The 17,286-nt window shown below is 37.2% G+C and overlaps 1 protein-coding gene across 2 annotated transcripts in view; it reads right to left on the minus strand.

Annotated features, from left to right (window-relative positions):
• Positions 1–1,792: 1,792 nt before the first annotated feature.
• Positions 1,793–17,286, minus strand: part of LOC127987517 (EGF-containing fibulin-like extracellular matrix protein 1) — a 21,800-nt gene continuing 6,306 nt past the window's right edge. For both annotated transcript variants that reach the window (XM_052589867.1, XM_052589866.1), the window contains exons 4-9: positions 17,004–17,279; positions 9,319–9,438; positions 8,243–8,362; positions 7,282–7,405; positions 6,970–7,162; positions 1,793–4,182 (exon numbers count right to left, since the gene is read on the minus strand). In XM_052589867.1, the coding sequence (XP_052445827.1) occupies positions 4,021–4,182; positions 6,970–7,162; positions 7,282–7,405; positions 8,243–8,362; positions 9,319–9,438; positions 17,004–17,279 (995 nt within the window). In that variant the 3' untranslated portion in view covers positions 1,793–4,020. The remainder of the gene's footprint in view (positions 4,183–6,969; positions 7,163–7,281; positions 7,406–8,242; positions 8,363–9,318; positions 9,439–17,003; positions 17,280–17,286) is intronic.

Consider the following 17,286-nt stretch of genomic DNA (forward strand, 5'->3'; position numbering starts at 1 on the left):
CAAAGCTGAATTTTCAGCATCATTACTCCAGTCTTCAGTGTCACATGTAACATCCAGTCTATCACATGATCATTTAGAAATCATTCTAATATTCTGATTTATTATGAGTATATATATTTATGTATTTATATTTAGTATATATATATATATATACTAAAATAAAAATAAAAAATTCTAATAATATATATTCTAATAATATATTTTCTTTACTATCACTTTTTATCAATTTGCTGAATAAAAGTATTGATTTTATGTAAAAAGAAGAAAGAAAAAAATTACTGACCAGTATATTGTTATTACTAAATATTTATATTTTAAAAACATAGCTTCTTTTTTTTTTTTTTTTTACTTTTTATTAATCAAAGCATCCTAAAAAAGTATCACATGCTCTGAAAAACTATTAAGCAGCAGAACTGTTTCCTACTTTGATAATGAATCATCATATTAGAAATGATTTCTAAAGGATCATGTGATAATGATCCTAAAAATTCATCTTTGCATTGCAGAAATAAATGATCATTTAAAGTATAATAAATGTAAAAACAATTATTTTAATATATCACGATATGACACTTTTTCCTGTATTTTTGATCAAATAAATGCAGACTTGATGAGCAGAAGAAACTTCTTTCAAAAACATTAAAAAGGGTAATGTTTCCAAACTTTTGGTCTGTACTGTAAATACACCATCTCTGACGAGGGATGTTTGAAAAGGTAAACCACATTCACTTAACGAACTTCTAAAACAAAAAGTGTGTTGTTGGACTGAGTGCTGAGTCCAAACGGAGGTGGATTTCATCTTTGTGACATTATGCGATGCTCTGAGTCACCAGCAGATGAGGCTCTTACATTGAGCAAACTAAGTTACACTGAACTCTCATTTGCTTACAAACACTTTCAGCCTTCATTTGCAGTCAGCTTTTTGCTGTGCTATTGCTTTTATGACAGATAGCCGATTGCAACAAACACTTTAAATGAACAACTATTAATTATTATTATTATTATTATTATTATTATTATCAATTATATTATTTTGAAGGGTTTGCATTGGGCCCAGAGAATGCAAACATTTTACACCAATAGTAGTAATGTAGTAGTATGTATTTGGCTTCTTAAAAATCAAGGCCGTTTCCTAAAGGTCTCAGGATTTACTTAACTTTAATTTAGTCTCTTGATTTACTTATCCTCTTCATCCCATGAGAGACATAAGGCCACAAATTAATCACATGATTAATCACATAAAGCCATCAGAAATATGTCAGTCTAATAATAGGCCTATATTCACATCAAGCACTATGCAACAATAAATTTGTCAAAAAGAAAATGTCTTTACATTATAACCTGTTTTTTTTTTTCCAGATTTTTAATGTAATTCTCCAGATGTTTTACCCCCACATTTAGTTTATACTCACTTTTATTTTTGTATTTATAAAAATATATTTAAAAAATTGCATGAGTAGTTTTGCATGGAAATCTAAGTTCATGTATGACTTGCACTTGCATGCTTTCAGTAAACGACTAGCATGTCAGTCTGTAAATATTCTTACAGGAACTGCTCAACTATTGTCATGACAACATCACATAGTTACATATTCCCATCTGCAACCGCGGGAGGTAATAACTGCAGATGAATCTTGGTGGTCCCCATAAACGCTTCCAGGAATATACCAAACTGACCCATGCATGTTATGCAATACAAGCAAAAGATTACATTTTTGCACATGATGAGCATTTTCGATCATGCTTCCTTTCTGGTGCTACATTTGTTTTGAGCAAATGAACACGACACAACTGGAACTGTATTTCTTTTTATTTCCAAAAACGTTACAGCAGAATAAATGGCACTAAGGCTATGAGTAAAAAAAAAAGTGCAACTTGAGAGCGAACTAAAAATACAGAAAATGACTCAACGAAAGGTTAATATTAGTTTGTTAATCAAATACAAAGACCTGCTGTCCTCACTGAGCAGAAACAACCAGTCCACATCAATTGAGATATGAGCAAAAAAGATTCCCAAATTCACAAGTGTTTGATCATAAGAAAACAGATAACGACAACATACAGATTGATTTGCTAGCATTGCATTAAAATGTGCGCGAACCATTCCGGCCTCACCCACGAGCACATCTCTGGGGGCGCCGGGTGTGACGCAACGGTGTTTGTCACAGACCATCAACACGAAACACTGCAGAAGATCAAACACGGCTCTGGCAAACATACAGACATGTTAGGCAAGAGTTCCATTGCTTATGCGACCCAAAGCCCTTGCCAGCAATTTCCTGAAAACATCACTTCTGTTTCCAAAACATTATTGCCTTATTCTCATAGGATAGGAGGTCATTTCTGCAGTATTTGCAAGGCGGAGGAAGCATTCACAGATTTCCATTAGCTAAGGATGCCATTAGATTACAACACAAACTGTTCCACCTAACTCTACGCAGTTCTGTTTGCTTTATCCACATGTTCCACCTATAAAACACGTTTTTTCCCCTGCAAAGAAGATCTAGTAAAGAATCTATAAGCATTTTTTAATAATTACATTCTGTTTCTGCACAATCCATGTGCGAGAAATGTGAAGGTTTGATTTACTGATGGATTAAAATGTTGTTTCGTTCACTCATCTTAATGTCGTTCCAAACCCATATGCTTGCTTTATTCTGAGGAACTAAAAAGGAGAAGTTAAGCAGAATGTTCATGCTGCACTTTTCCATACAATGAGAGGGAATGAGGACGAAAATAGCCCAAAAAAAATTATTCAATAAAAACACGATAAAAGTAATTTTTGAAGCCACACCATATTCACACAGAATGTGTTTTTGAATTCCAGTGTGCTGATTTTTCCATTGGTTTGCTATGCAAACATGTGCGAAACAGACATCTTTGACCATTGCGCTTGTGTATTTTGCAACATCTTGTGCACTGTGAAAAAAATTTAAATACAGTGCACAAGAGGAAGACATTCAGCTTTTTAAAATCGCATCTCAGGACCTTGCATTTTTCCAGTTCCACTTCCTGTAAAATTGCGTTCTTCATAATTGGTCCCTAACAGACCAAAATTTATGGTTGGGGATCACTGAATTAGTCGTTACCAATAGTTACACCAATTTGAAGACATGTGAAGGATTCGAGCGTTGTGATAGAAGGGAGTATTTTGAGTGAATAACCTTTTTCGTCTCTTGGTAAGATTTACTATGCAGCTGTAGAGTCGTATGGACTATTTTTATGGCGTTTTGGCATTTTTGGAGCTCCACAGAGTTTTTTTCTTCCATTGATGTTTATTCTGTGGAAACGAGCGACATGAAATTTTGTTAAACTTCACCTTATGTGTTTTACAGAAAGAAATTCATACAAGTTTACAACAACATAAGATAAGTAAATAATGATGGACCCGCTTTTTGGATGATCTATCCATTTAAAAGTCTGACATGCAGCAGAATCTTGCAAACCTCTTGCTACCAAGACAAAGAACAACCTGAAAGTGCTTCTCAGAATGAAACTTGAGCGGCCGTGTTTCCTTCTGGTGTCCAGCTGTGTTGTTTTTCAGACATTTCTTGGTCTTCATGTCACCCTCTCTGACCTTGTCTTTCCATTTTCCAAAGTACAAGTTACTTGAAAACTTCAGTAAACCAGACAACCAACATTTTATGAATAATAAACCAATTCCTGTTTGAAACCCAGTGAATATGCAACTATCTAGACCAGTGGTTCCAATCCAGTTTTGTTTCAAGACATACATTTTACAAAGGACATTAAATGGCAACCCAACACAGTATCAAAATTTATTATACAAAAGATTCATCATACAAACGCGAACTCGCATAAATCTTAAAAAAATCAGACATTAATATCTATTGGTTGATTTGGAACTGGTTTTTGACGCATGTTTGTGTCTCAGCCAACCAGTTAAGAAACACTGATCTGGACTACAACCAGGTAGCCATGCTGTGTTGAACATTTTAAACATTGTAAGCTGCAGTACACATATAAAACCAAGGTGCTGATTCGGTCGATCTAGATGATTTAGAAAGGGTACGGACCCACAATAATGGTGAGTCTCAGCAGTGAGCTGGAACGGTAGCTCAAGACATTACTCTGGGTGACCATCTCCAGGTCCACAACATGTTCTCTAGGTCCAGTCAAGGGTTTGGTCATCACCAACATGGCACTTACATTACTGGAGCGCTGAAAGACAAAGAAAACCCCAATCACTGAAGAGGCTTCACCACGAGACACTGTTATAAATCACAGTGATCCATTTTTAAATGTAACAGGGTTGATGCTAAACCTGTTTCGGAAAAAGAATGTCATGGGTTCAGACACAACTAAGTATCTCTTACATTCTCTATTGTACAAGGCTATCTAGCTTATTGTTTACAGTTATATTGTCATACTCAATTGTTCAACTCTGTTATGGGAAAGTAATAGTGATCACTCTTTTACAGAAAAAAACATTTTTCTTGGCAGAAAGCAGAAGAATGCTAACTGTAAATAATCTGGTGTTGTGCTGTGCCAGTTAAGGAGGTTACAAGAAATTTTTGCACTGATCTTTAACTTAGATATTTTAAATGTAACAGGGTTTGCACTCAATTCTTTTTTTTTTTTTTTGCAAAATAGATATCATGGGTTCAAACACAGGTGAGTAACTTTTAAAGTCTCTATCAGTTTTTTATTATGTTTAGTTAAATTGTTAAACTCAATTGTTCAGAGTCTTGACAAAAAGCACAAGAATACTGATTGTAATTAATAATCGGATTTTGTGCACTAATCTACAGTCTAGTAACATTCAACCCCATATATTTTAAGTGTAACAGGGCTGAAGCTGAACCTGTTTTGGAAAAAGAATGTCATGGGTTCAGACACAACTAAGTATCTCTTACATTCTCTATTGTACAAGGCTATCTAGCTTATCAATTTACAGTTATATTGTCATACTTAATTGTTCAACTCTGTTATGGGAAAGTAACAGTTATCACTCTTTTACAGAAAAAATTTTTTTTTTTTGGCAGAAAGCAGAAGAATGCTAACTGTAAATATTCTGGTGTTGTGCTGTGCCAGTTAAGGAGGTTACAAGAGATCTTTAACTTAGATATTTTAAATGTAACAGGGTTTGCACTCAATTATTATTATTTTTTTTTTTGCAAAATAGATATCATGGGTTCAAACACAGGTGAGTAACTTTTAAAGTCTCTATCTGTCTTGATTCTGCCTTCATGTCCTGACTTTTCTCTAGTCTTGAGGCAGGATCATGACAGACCCGTGTTTTGTGTACAAGCACATGGCCTTGTCTTTGGGCCATGTGCTTGTGTTGTCTCATTCCCCAGCCCCGCCCCCTTGTTATTCTAGTCTTGTCGTGATTGCCTTATCTGTGCCACCTGTTGTGTCTTAATTAGTTCCCCTATTTAGATCCCCTAGTGTGCTCTTTCTTTTGTCGGTTCATTGTTCCACACCGTGGTTGTCTCCTTATATGTGTTTCTACTTGTCAGCCCTTTGAAAAGTCTTTGTATATCCGTGAGTGTTTATTTGTAGTTAGTGTTTTGAGTCTTTGTTTATCGTGTCAACATAGTCCTGTTAAGTTATTTTGAATCTGTCCTTGTTTTCCCCCTCGTGGGTTTTGTTTTCCCCTTTTTGTGTTTAATAAACCCTTCGTGTTGTGATTTCCTGTCTGCATTTGAGTTCCTCCTTGCCAAACCCTGACACTATCAGTTTTTTTTATGTTTAGTTAAATTGTTATGCTCAATTGTTCAGAGTCTTGACAAAAAGCACAAGAATATTGATTGTAAATAATAATCGGATTTTGTGCTCTAATCCACAATCTAGTAACATTCAACCCCATATATTTTAAGTGTAACAGGGCTGAAGCTTAACCTGTTTTAAAGGATAAATGTGACCGGTTCAAACAAAAGTAGGCTGTATCTTACAGTTTGTCAGTTTTTTTTTATTGTTCATGTTTACATTGTAGTTATATTTTCAATCTCAATAGTTCAACTCCAGAATGGCAAAAGTATAAGAATGACCGTAATCTAGTGTTACGCAAAAGTATTTGCTAGCTTTGGTGTTTATTAGATCTTTAATCTTGTAACATTCAACCCTAAAAAACTTTAAATGTAAGGTGGACAACAGAACGTGTTTTTGGTAGAGGAATTCCATTGGTTTAAATGGTTTAAAAGCAAGTATCGCTCATTAAAAAATATTGGGTTTTCATTATATATATTTTAACTATATATGGTTATTTTGTCAATATCAATAGTTGGTTTATAATAGGAATATAATAGTCCTTTACAAAACACTTATATTTTCTTGGCAAAAAGCACATGAACATTAAATATAAATAAGCTTAAACTGTTATTATACTTATTTTGTGTTGCTTTTCAGCCCTGTGACATTTAACCACAAAGCACTTTATGACAAGGTTGGCACACATTTTGGAAGAGAAATGTTTTTGGTTATGAACTATTAAATTATAATGTGCTAATTAATTATTAATGCTTGAACGTAATATGTCTAAAATGTGAACAATCTACTATGTTTAATAAGTTATGCATCCAAACTGTTACGGTATTGAAATAACATGGAACTTAAAGTGTTAGGTTTATGGTTGGTACTCAGTGTTGAGTACAGTAAGTTACTCTTTTTTTAAATAAAAAAAAAGGTATTCATTACTACGTTAAACAATACAAGGATAGTAATTACATTTTAATTCTGTTAAATAAATAATATAAAATTGCATAAATTATTCTTGAAAGTATTTAAAGGTAGAAGGTTACATTAATACATTTTTACACTAGATGTTAGACTTTGATGTTTAATCCACAATTGTTTTATAGAGACCATTTCTATAGTTTATACAATGTTTAATTAAATTACAGAAAAACTAAAGAGTAATCCCTTACTTTAGTTTTAAGTTATGCATTGCACCCAATGTTTGTAAAAATAACTAACTAATTGCAAGGCTGCAATCCCAGATCTTACCCTCAGGTAGAATTCTCCTCCCTCGTTGCCAGATTTGATGGTGAAGGTGTTTACCATGTTGGGGTAGACACTGGTAGCTTGAATCTGGAAGATATCCGCAGGCACTGTGCGTTCGGAAAAGATGCTCATGTACTTGTAGACAATGACAGGCGGCATTCCTCTGCAAACATTTGGTGACTGGCACCTACAGCGTCTGTTGATAGAGAGGTAAACAGTCTGTGAAACAGATTTGTGTGTGGATCAAATAACAAAACTTTTTTTGTTGTTGTTGTTGGGACACAAGGTATGATTATATGAGGAGATTAGACGCACCCTTCGCCTGTTTTGACGTATGGCTCACGGCAGGGGTTTCTGGGATAGCAACGGAATCCTCCATAGTAATTCCAGCACATTTCATCTTCTCTGCAGTTGTGTGCTGTTTCACACTCGTTTAAATCTATTAAAGGGATAGTTCATCCCAAAATGAACATTCTGTTATTGATTACTCCCCTTCATGTCGTTCCAAACCCATAAGACCTTGTTCACCTTTGAAACCCAAATTAAGATATTTTTGATGAAATCTGAGAGCTCTCTGACCCTCACATTGACAGCAAGGATGCTTACCCGATCAAGGCTATGAAACATAGCAAGGACATCTTTAAAATAGTCCACATGACATCAGTGGTTCAACCTTAATTTTACAAAAGCTACAAGAATCATTTTTGTGCACAAAGAAAACAAAAATAATGACTTTATTTAACATTTCGTCTCCTTCGCGTCACACTATAGCACGTTTTTGGAGAGTATAACATACGTAAACAACATATGCCGTTTGCGCATTGATCTGAATTTAAACAACGTATACGCATATGTTGTTTACGTATGTGATACTCTCCAAAATGGCACTAAAGGATGTCGAAATGGAGAATAAAGTCATTATTTTTGCTTTCTTTGCACACAAAAACTATTCTTGTAGCTTTGTAAAATTACGATAGAGCCCCTGATGTCACGTGAATTATTTTAACGATCTCCTTGCTACATTTCTGAGTCTTGATCGTGGTAATATCCTTGCTGTCTATAGGAGGGTCACAGAGCTTTCGTAATCATCAGAAATATCTTAATTTGGTTTCTTACTGGTTTCGATCGACAGGAATGAGAGTAATTAATGACTCAAGATTCAAGTTTCAAGAGTTTAAAGTCATATGTACAGGAAACAGTCTGTTACACCATACAATAAAAAAGGTCAATGAGTATCTATCTTCTGAAGCCACTTCCAGAAGAAACTGTAATGTACCTTGGCACATCCGCGTCCCTTGGAGCTGGTATCCGTCAGGACACACACACTGGTATCCGCCGGGCTGATTCACACACTGGAACTGGCACATGTAGTTGGAGAATTCACACTCATTGATATCTGGAAAACAAATAACATTGACATAATATTGCTCATTACTGTGCTTACTGTCCATTTAATGTTTGTGGAACTAATCTTGATTACCACAGATAAAAATTACATATTTTTATACAATGCTGTACTAACATGGACAACCAGGAAGTCTTCATCTAAAACAGTATATCAATAGCATTTACACCAAGGATGATGAGAAACAATCTAGATAAAGTCACTTTCAGAAACGGTTTATTTCCAGCTGCTGAGCAATAAACATTGACATCCAATCTGAATCCAACTGAGCATCTGAAGTGGCAGATGACAAAATTGTTATCAGAAAGTTATCGTCCTTTGGTTTGGACTAGTTATCATTATTGGTGTAAACTCTTGGTATTCAGGTGGAGTTTTGCTTTGTTTTCAATTGAAAAAGTGCTGGTCTCTTCCTTTTAAACAAATGCCACTTAATTTAATATTTTTAAATCATCAAATGCAAAGACTTTGAGGTGTTTTTAAGAGTGGCTTAAGTGTGCAAGTACTTTGTGCTAAGTAGCCTGTAAAAGACCATTTAAACAGCCAAAGTAAGTTAAACAGCCTATCAAAATACCTCACTTAATGTCTTATATATATAACCAGATATGCACATTATATAATTAAACCTTCATCAAATGTTATGTTTATCTTTGTTTCAGTTTGCCTACGGATAGCATGCTAACAGATTAGCCTGCTACGATAACATTGCCATTGGATAGCATGCAATATGCAAGTTACTAGAAGTAATCAAAGCATAATATTCACACAAACGGCAAAAAAATTGATCTGAATGGCTACAACAGGATAGTGTTATCTGTCCATACATTATTTGTTTGCATGCACATCAAATTAAATTTGATACTAGGTTTAAAATATCCAGGAATATTCAAATTATAATATGTACTTTCAAATAAAATAAAAATTAATTAAATAAAAAAAATAATAATAACCTTGGCAGGAGACCGAGTCTGAAGCCAGTTCATATCCGACTTCACATTGGCAGACGAAAGAGCCAATCAGATTGTAGCACTGATGTTGGCAAGGGTTTGCAGTCAGACATTCATTCACATCTGTAAAAAACACACAATTGAACATTAATGATAGACGATGAAATGCCAATTGCCTATTTCATTGAGTCCCTTAAATATAACACTAATAATGGCACTTATTTAAAACAACAGGTAGCATATTCCAAAACACATTTTCTGCACTCCTAATCATTCTTTGGTGTGTCTGGCGAGGTTTCCAGCTCCGTTCTGGAGTCCAGAAAGCGTCCTTTCACGCTTTGAGGGCCACCATGGGTGGTCTGTGCGCTTATCTGCCAGGTTTGGCCAAGTAACTGTGCACAAAGGCCTAAGAATAGGCAAGTTTTCTGTTATTCATGAACCGAACCTCCTCATCCAAACAAGGCCGATTCTTCCTAGGTTCCTAAGTGACTTATTTGAGGCATTAATGGGAGAATAATGTCAACGCAACAGATCCGAAGACCCCCGGGAGGCCTCTTGCCGAGTGTTTCCAAAGCTTTGCTGACCGGTGTTTGGGCCCTCTCAGGGGCTTCAGTGCTGCAGTTAGCCAATCTGGCCGGAAAAAATGAGGCAAGGAATCACGGGCAAGAGTTCAGAGGAAAAACATGCTTTTCTCTTGCCCACCTCTTTGAGAGAGACACACCTGGAGTCTGTGATCATCCACATGATGGTGATTTGATTCCAGCAAACTGTTGTTGGATTCCAGAGGAATCACTGCCAAGGCACTTCTAAAATACACTGGCCGAAAATATGTAAACATTGCAGGAAGGCTGAGTCTCTTTTGCGGGAAGAGGCCCGAGCTAATTGTTGACTCATTTTAATGGGCTGATAGATACATGTCCTGACCCATACTTCCTCAAACAAAACCACACTAACTCTGGTAGCTGTATTATAACAAAAAGTATAGTAGCTGAAGGGCCATTTGTCCCAAGGTTAGTCTCCAAGAACATGTGTGCGAACCGACCAGCAGTCCATTTACTGAATGTCTAATATTGCACACAACAATGGCTTAAATCAGAATATAATAGTTTGCACTTCACACTTGTCTATTTATACCAGGTTGATGCTTAGAGTACTTTTGGTTAAAAGGAATGAAAAAAAAAAGTGAGGGTAATGGCAAAATAATAATAAATATTATTAATAATTAAAATAATAATTATACACATTACATTGCAATGCAACTTTGCAATGCAACTTTCCAAAAATGCATAATATTAGTGTTATATAGTATGTATTAAATTTAGTAGTGGCATTAAAATAAAAGTTTAGTTTTATAAGACAAAAAAAAAAAAAACTTGAATGAATAATATTAAAATAGACACTGATCTTTCCTGAGCCTTTTATCAACAGTGGAACCCATTAGCAAGTATTACAGCAAACAGAATCAGTAAAAATTATTGCTCGTAGTATCTAATAAAATGATTTAAGATTGGGAAACAAATGTTTTATTCTTGTTGGATGACATGTTAGTTGGCATGTCTTTGCAATTCTTGTCTTTCAGTCTCATCGTGAATGGTTTATGCAATCTAAATTGTTTGCTTCTAGCACAGGGATTCTGCGTGCTGTAACATGACTGAGCTCTCTATCAAGTTGGGAAAGAATTACCACCATTAGCACACACACACACAAATTGTTTTATTCACCAGATAGAAGACGACAGACCCAAGAGGAAGCCGATTTCTGGCACTGCATCCTTTGAAAAGACACAATGACATTCCAGAGAATGACATTATAACTTCCCAAGGGGTCAGTGTTTGGCTTGTTAGCCTGTTAACTACACATTCTACACAGAGAGATCATCTTCCGTCCAGTATTTTAAATATTACCTCTCAGAATGAACTGTGTACGTTGACAATAATAATATTTTGAGAACAACATTAATAAAGCTAATATTTCAGGTGCTGGAGGCCTAAGCTCCATTCCAATTTATTCTCATAGCTATGTACAAAATTTTTGTGAGAATTGGACAGATTGTGGTGATATAATCCTTTTTCGTTTCCTAGTATCTAAATTCATCTGTTTCTTTGAATGTGTTTTTCTTTGCAAAATTATTATTTATTCATTTATTTTTTGCCAATTTGAATTCAAGGAATCCCACTTTTTCTCACAAAAAAGGGTACTATGGAAGCTGATTTCCACCGTGGCATAAAAAGCTTGAGTAATTGTGACGTTTTATCTCACAACTACATCTCACAATTGTGAGCAAATAGTCAGGTTGGAGGAGTTTATATCTTGCAATTCAGAGTTTATATCTCACAATTCTGAATTTATATCTCGCATTTCTTTATGGATTTATGAGTTTATATCTTACGATTTAAAGTAAATGCGTTGCAATTCTGAATGTGTATGTCTTACAATTCTGAGTGTATGTCTCACGATTTCGAGTAAATGTCTCACAATTGTGAGTGTATGTCTCACGATTTCGAGTAAATGTCTCATAATTCTGAGTTTATGTCTTACGTTTTTGAGTAAATGTCGCAATTCTGAGTTTATGTCTCACGATTCCGTATAAATGTCTCGCAATTCTGAGTGGATGTCTCACGATTTCGAGTAAATGTCTCGCAAATCTGAATTTGCGCCACTAATCTGTGTAAATGTCACGCAATTCTGAGTCTATGTCTCACAATTTCAAGTAAATGTCTCTCAATTCTGAGTGTATGTCTCACGATTTCGAGTAAATGTCTCGCAAATCTGAATTTGCGCCACTAATCTGTGTAAATGTCACGCAATTCTGAGTCTATGTCTCACAATTTCAAGTAAATGTCTCTCAATTCTGAGTGCATGTCTCACGATTTCGAGTAAATGTCTCACAATTCTGAGTGTACATCTCATGATTTCGAGTAAATGTCTCAAAATTCTGAGTGCATGTCTCACGATTCCAAGTGTGTCACAATTCTAAATGTATGTCTCACGATTTTGAGTAAATGTCTCATAATTCTGAGTTTATGTCTTACGTTTTTGAGTAAATGTGTCGCAATTCTAAGTTTGTCTCATGATTCTGTATAAATGTCTCGCAATTCTGAGTTTATGTCTCATGTTTCCGAGTTTATATCTCACGATTCCGAGGTTATATCTCGCAATTCTGAGTTTATATGTGGTAATTACGAGTTTATGTCTCACAAATCCAAGTTTATATCTCAGAATTCTGGTCACGGAGCGTCAACGACGGATTAATAATTGCCCAGTCTTTATTGTGGGGGAGAAGGACACATGATGGAGTGATGGATGTTTTGAGAAGTGTATTGCTCGTCCAAGAAAGCCCCAACCTAGAATACCCGCAACCTCTGATCATCTTCCTGTTCTGTCCACATCTGTGTAAACTCCGGAGACCAATGTGAAAGTGGAAATCCCACCAGTGTACCAGGTGTCCAGGATGTGTTCAGCAAGCGGTTCGTGGCCAAGAAGGATGTAGGCTTGAGGCCGTGCATTGACTACCGTCATCTGAAAAAAATATATATAAATAAAATTCAGTTATCCCCTTTCTCTGGTCCCAGCAGCTGTGGAGCGCTCGCATCTTTTCTAAACTTGATCTCCAAAGCGCCTACAATCTCATCCGAATTAGGCAAAGAAATGAAGACTGCTTTCATAACCCCGTCAGGACACTATGAATACAGAGTTATGCTATATTGCCTGTCCAACTCTCCGTCCATCTTCCAGAATTACATGAATGAGATCTTCTGTGAGTACTTGAATCACTTTAGAACCAAAAATACAAAAATGATGTTCACATCATAAACATCCAAATAGGATGTAGGTGCAAGACAACTGAATGATATAGACAAATAATGAAGTGTGAAGTCTGCACAGTGAAACTTACTGCTCCAGAAGAATTTATTCAAGCAACGTTTCGACCCTCAGGTCTTCATCAGACTCTATATCAATGTGAAGTGAACTCAACTTTAAATAGACACAGGCGATCACCTTGATGTTTAGAGTTTATATACCAACATCCCTCACACTGAAGGTTTACTTGCTTTAGAAAAAATTTTAACAGAAGGATCAGGGGATGTAAAACCTAGTACAGCATGCTTATTGGATTTAGCAAGAACTGTCTTAACTAACAACTTTTTTTGTTTTCAGGACAATTTTTATTTAAAAGTTAAAGATACTGCAATGGGTAGTAAAATGGCACCTAATTATGCTGGCTTGTATATGGCAGTTTTTGAAAATGACTTTATTTTAAATTAGTCAAAATCTTTTTCAAAGAATTGGACAATTTGTTTTACGATTTTGCTTTACAAACGGTATATTGATTACATTTTTATGATTACTAAGGCCACACCTGCAGAGATGTTGACGTTTTTGGATTACCTTAATTCAAGGACTGAGCATGTGAATTTCACTATGGAATGTGATCAAGTGAGCATTAGTTTTCTTGATGTTCGTGTATACATATGTGACGGGAAACTCCACTCCGATCTGTACCGAAAACCGAGGGATCACAATACTATTTTAAGAGGCGATAGTTTCCATCTTAGACCTTTAGTTAAGAGTTTACCTATCAGCGAATTTAAGCGTGTGCACAGAGTTTGTATTACGGATAAATTTTACACTTATCAAGCCAATGATTTAACTAAAATATTTTTGAATCGTGTAGAATGGATTGAAAATACCAAAAATAAATTCAACGAGACATCTCAAATGCAGTGTTTGCGAACAAAACTTAATAATAACACGCAAGCTCAAAATGCTCCCTTTTGCACAACAAAGTACTCAGCATTGGGTGCATTGAGTCCTAAATAAACATTGGCATATTATTTCGAGTGATCCTAAATTATCAGGTGTCTTTAAAAATGGTCCGAAATTAGTCTTTAAACGGCAAAACAATCTTCGTGACTTGCTTGTTAAATCTGAATATCCCTCACGTATTAAACAAGGTATGCCAACTCTTCTTCCAGTTAATTATAGGTGTGGTTAGTGCGCCAGTGTGCTTTTACACACAAATGTAAATCGTTAAGTCATCAACACACTGGTTATGATATTCCAATACAGGGTAACATTACCTGCGCTTCCACTCATGTGATTTATCTAATTCGTTGTCCTTGTGGTCTTGCATACGTGGGTGAAACATTCAGACAATTACGCACTCGTATTAGTGAACATTGCAGTAACATTCGAACTGGAGATACAGTATGCACAGTCCTATAGTGTCTCATTTTAGACAAGCAAGCCATGACGTCAGCGTTTTGCAGTATATTGTTATAGAAAAGGTAACAAAACCCTCGAGAGGAGGAGATTATGAGACGGAATTATTACAGAGGGAATGTTTTCGGATTTATACCTTAAATACAACTGTCACCTTTAGGGTTGAATGATGATTTTGATATAAAGCCATTTTTATAGTGATTCTAAAAAAAAATTGTAGCTTGTTGTATTTGTCACATAATATACATGACTTGTATTTGTCACATGATTTCTTTGGTGTGCCTATTTAAGGTGATCACCTGTGTCTATTTAAAGTTGACTTCACTTCACATTGATATTGTGCCTGATGAAGACCTGAGGGTCGAAACGTTGCTTGAATAAATTCTTCTGGTTCAGTAAGTTTCACTGTGCAGACTTCACACTTTACTTGAATTGCTTTGTCATCATCTACATAGACAATATCCTGATATTCTCCTGTGACATGAGAGAACATGAAAGACATGTAATCCAAGTCCTTCAAAAGCTCAGAGAACATCAACTGTTTCTAAAGTTAGAAAATGTGAATTTCACACTACCACTGTCCAATTTTTAGGCTCCATCATCAACCAGCATGGTATCAAGATGAACCAGAGGAAGGTGAAAACCATCCTGCAGTGCCCTTACCCAACACTGTGAAAGAACTTCTACCAATGCTTCATTTACAAGTACAGTATTCTTAGTGCTCCCCTCACATCTATGCTCAAGAACGGCCCAAGTCTCTATCATGGACTACAACTCCCCGAGAAGCCTTCTCCCAACTACAACAGGTCTTCTCATCCACTCCGGTCCTGGTTCATCCATTCATGGTGGAGGTTTCTGCCTCAGCAACTGGGGTCTGAACAGTACTCTCTCAGAGGCAGGGTGACCCCCACGTCTCAATCCTTGTGCCTTCTACTCTAAGAAGTTATCCCCGGTGGAGCAGAATTACGATGTGGGAAATCGTGAGCTCCTAGCCATTAAATTAGCTCTAGAGAAATGGAGACACTGACTGGAGGGAGCCAAGCAACAATTCTAACTCATTACTGATCTTTGCAATCTTGAGTATCTCAGAGAAGCCAAATGCTTGAATCATCGCCAGGCCCGATGGGCTCTCTTCCTCACCCGATTTAATTTCAAGGTCACATATAGATCAGGTGACAAGAACTGCAGAGCGGATGCCCTTTCTCTCCTCTACCAAGCTGTTCCTGAACACATTCTCCCACCAGCCATCCTTATTAGTTCGATCCAGTGGACCCTCAACCAACAGACCATCAATGAGAATCAACAAATCCCTTCTCCGCCGGGAGGTCCAGAGGGGCGCCTCTACGTTCCCCCAACTCATCGTCAGCCCTTCTTGCACTTAACCCATACATCACCAGGCTCTGTACACCCAGGCAGGAGAAGGACCCTCTCGCTCCTGAAACAATGCTACTGGTGGCCCTCCATGTCTCGGGATGTCTCTCGATATGTGCAAGGATGTCCAGTCTGTGCCCCTAGGAAGCTACCAGAAAGGAAACTCGTGCCTCTGCCTATCCCCGAGCGACCCTGGACGCACATTGGAGTGGACGTTATGACCGATCTTCCTCCATCCCAAGGATACACGCAGCCAATACCTACCCTGGGCAGAATACACACAGAATTCACTCCGTCAAACCACCACTGGGCTCACCCTGTTTCAATGTGTCTTGGGCTATCAGCCACCTCTCTTCCCCTGGTCGGGTGAGCCCTCCGTAGTTCCAGCTGTCAACCACTGGTTCCAGCAAAGGGAGAGGGTCTGGGACTCGGCTCACGTGCATCTACAATAGGCAGTCCGGAGATACAAGGAACAAGTCGACGCCGGGATATCCATCTCTGGCTGCCTTGCCGTAAGCTGAGTCCCCAGTATATTGGTTAAGAAATCCCACAGTTCTGACTCTGACTTTATATCTTGCACTGTGAAATGTGATTCGAGAGGACTCAGAATTGTGAGATTTAAAAAAATTGCAAGTACCTTTTTTATTTCATTGCAAGAACAAGTTTCCATAGTCACATGGACTATCATATACACACCATCCACATGATTGTGGGTCATGAGATATTTCATCTCTATAAGTGCAAAAAATACTGCAAAGCGGAAGTTGTGGCCTAGTGGTTAGAGAGTTTGACTCCTAACCCTAGGGTTGTGGGTTCGAATCTCAGGCCGGGAGTACCATGACTTAGTTGCTCTTGAACAAGGCACCGAACCCCTAACTGCTCCCAGGGAACTGCAGCATAAATGGCTGCCCTCTTCTCCGGGTGTGTGTTCACAGTGTGTCTGTGTGTGTTCACTGCTCTGTTTGTGTCCACTTTGGATGGGTTAAATGCAGAGCACAAATTCTGAGTATGGGTCACCATACTTGGCTTAATGTCACTTCACTTTTTTTTCACTTTCAAATAACCAAGCAGAAAATGTGACAGCTATTGCTCACCTCTGCAGTAGTTCTGAGAGTCCGGCATGAAACCCACGCCACACTGGAGTGTATGTGATGAGCTATGAGTGACTCTTGAGTAGTCACCCCTGGAGATAGGCGGTAAGCCAGGCTGAACATCTACTCTTTCCACTGGTGGGGGGTTAGTGGGGTCATTCTCGCCGTTACTGATTATTATCCGAGCGTTGTGGGGAAGGCATAGGTAACCACCAAAATGGTTGACACATTTCATGCCCCCTTTGCAGGCTTCTTGTAGTGTCTTGCACTCATCTATATCTGTGAG

The sequence above is a fragment of the Carassius gibelio genome, chromosome B22, assembly GCF_023724105.1.
Source record: "Carassius gibelio isolate Cgi1373 ecotype wild population from Czech Republic chromosome B22, carGib1.2-hapl.c, whole genome shotgun sequence".
NCBI classification, from domain to species: Eukaryota; Metazoa; Chordata; class Actinopteri; order Cypriniformes; family Cyprinidae; genus Carassius; species Carassius gibelio.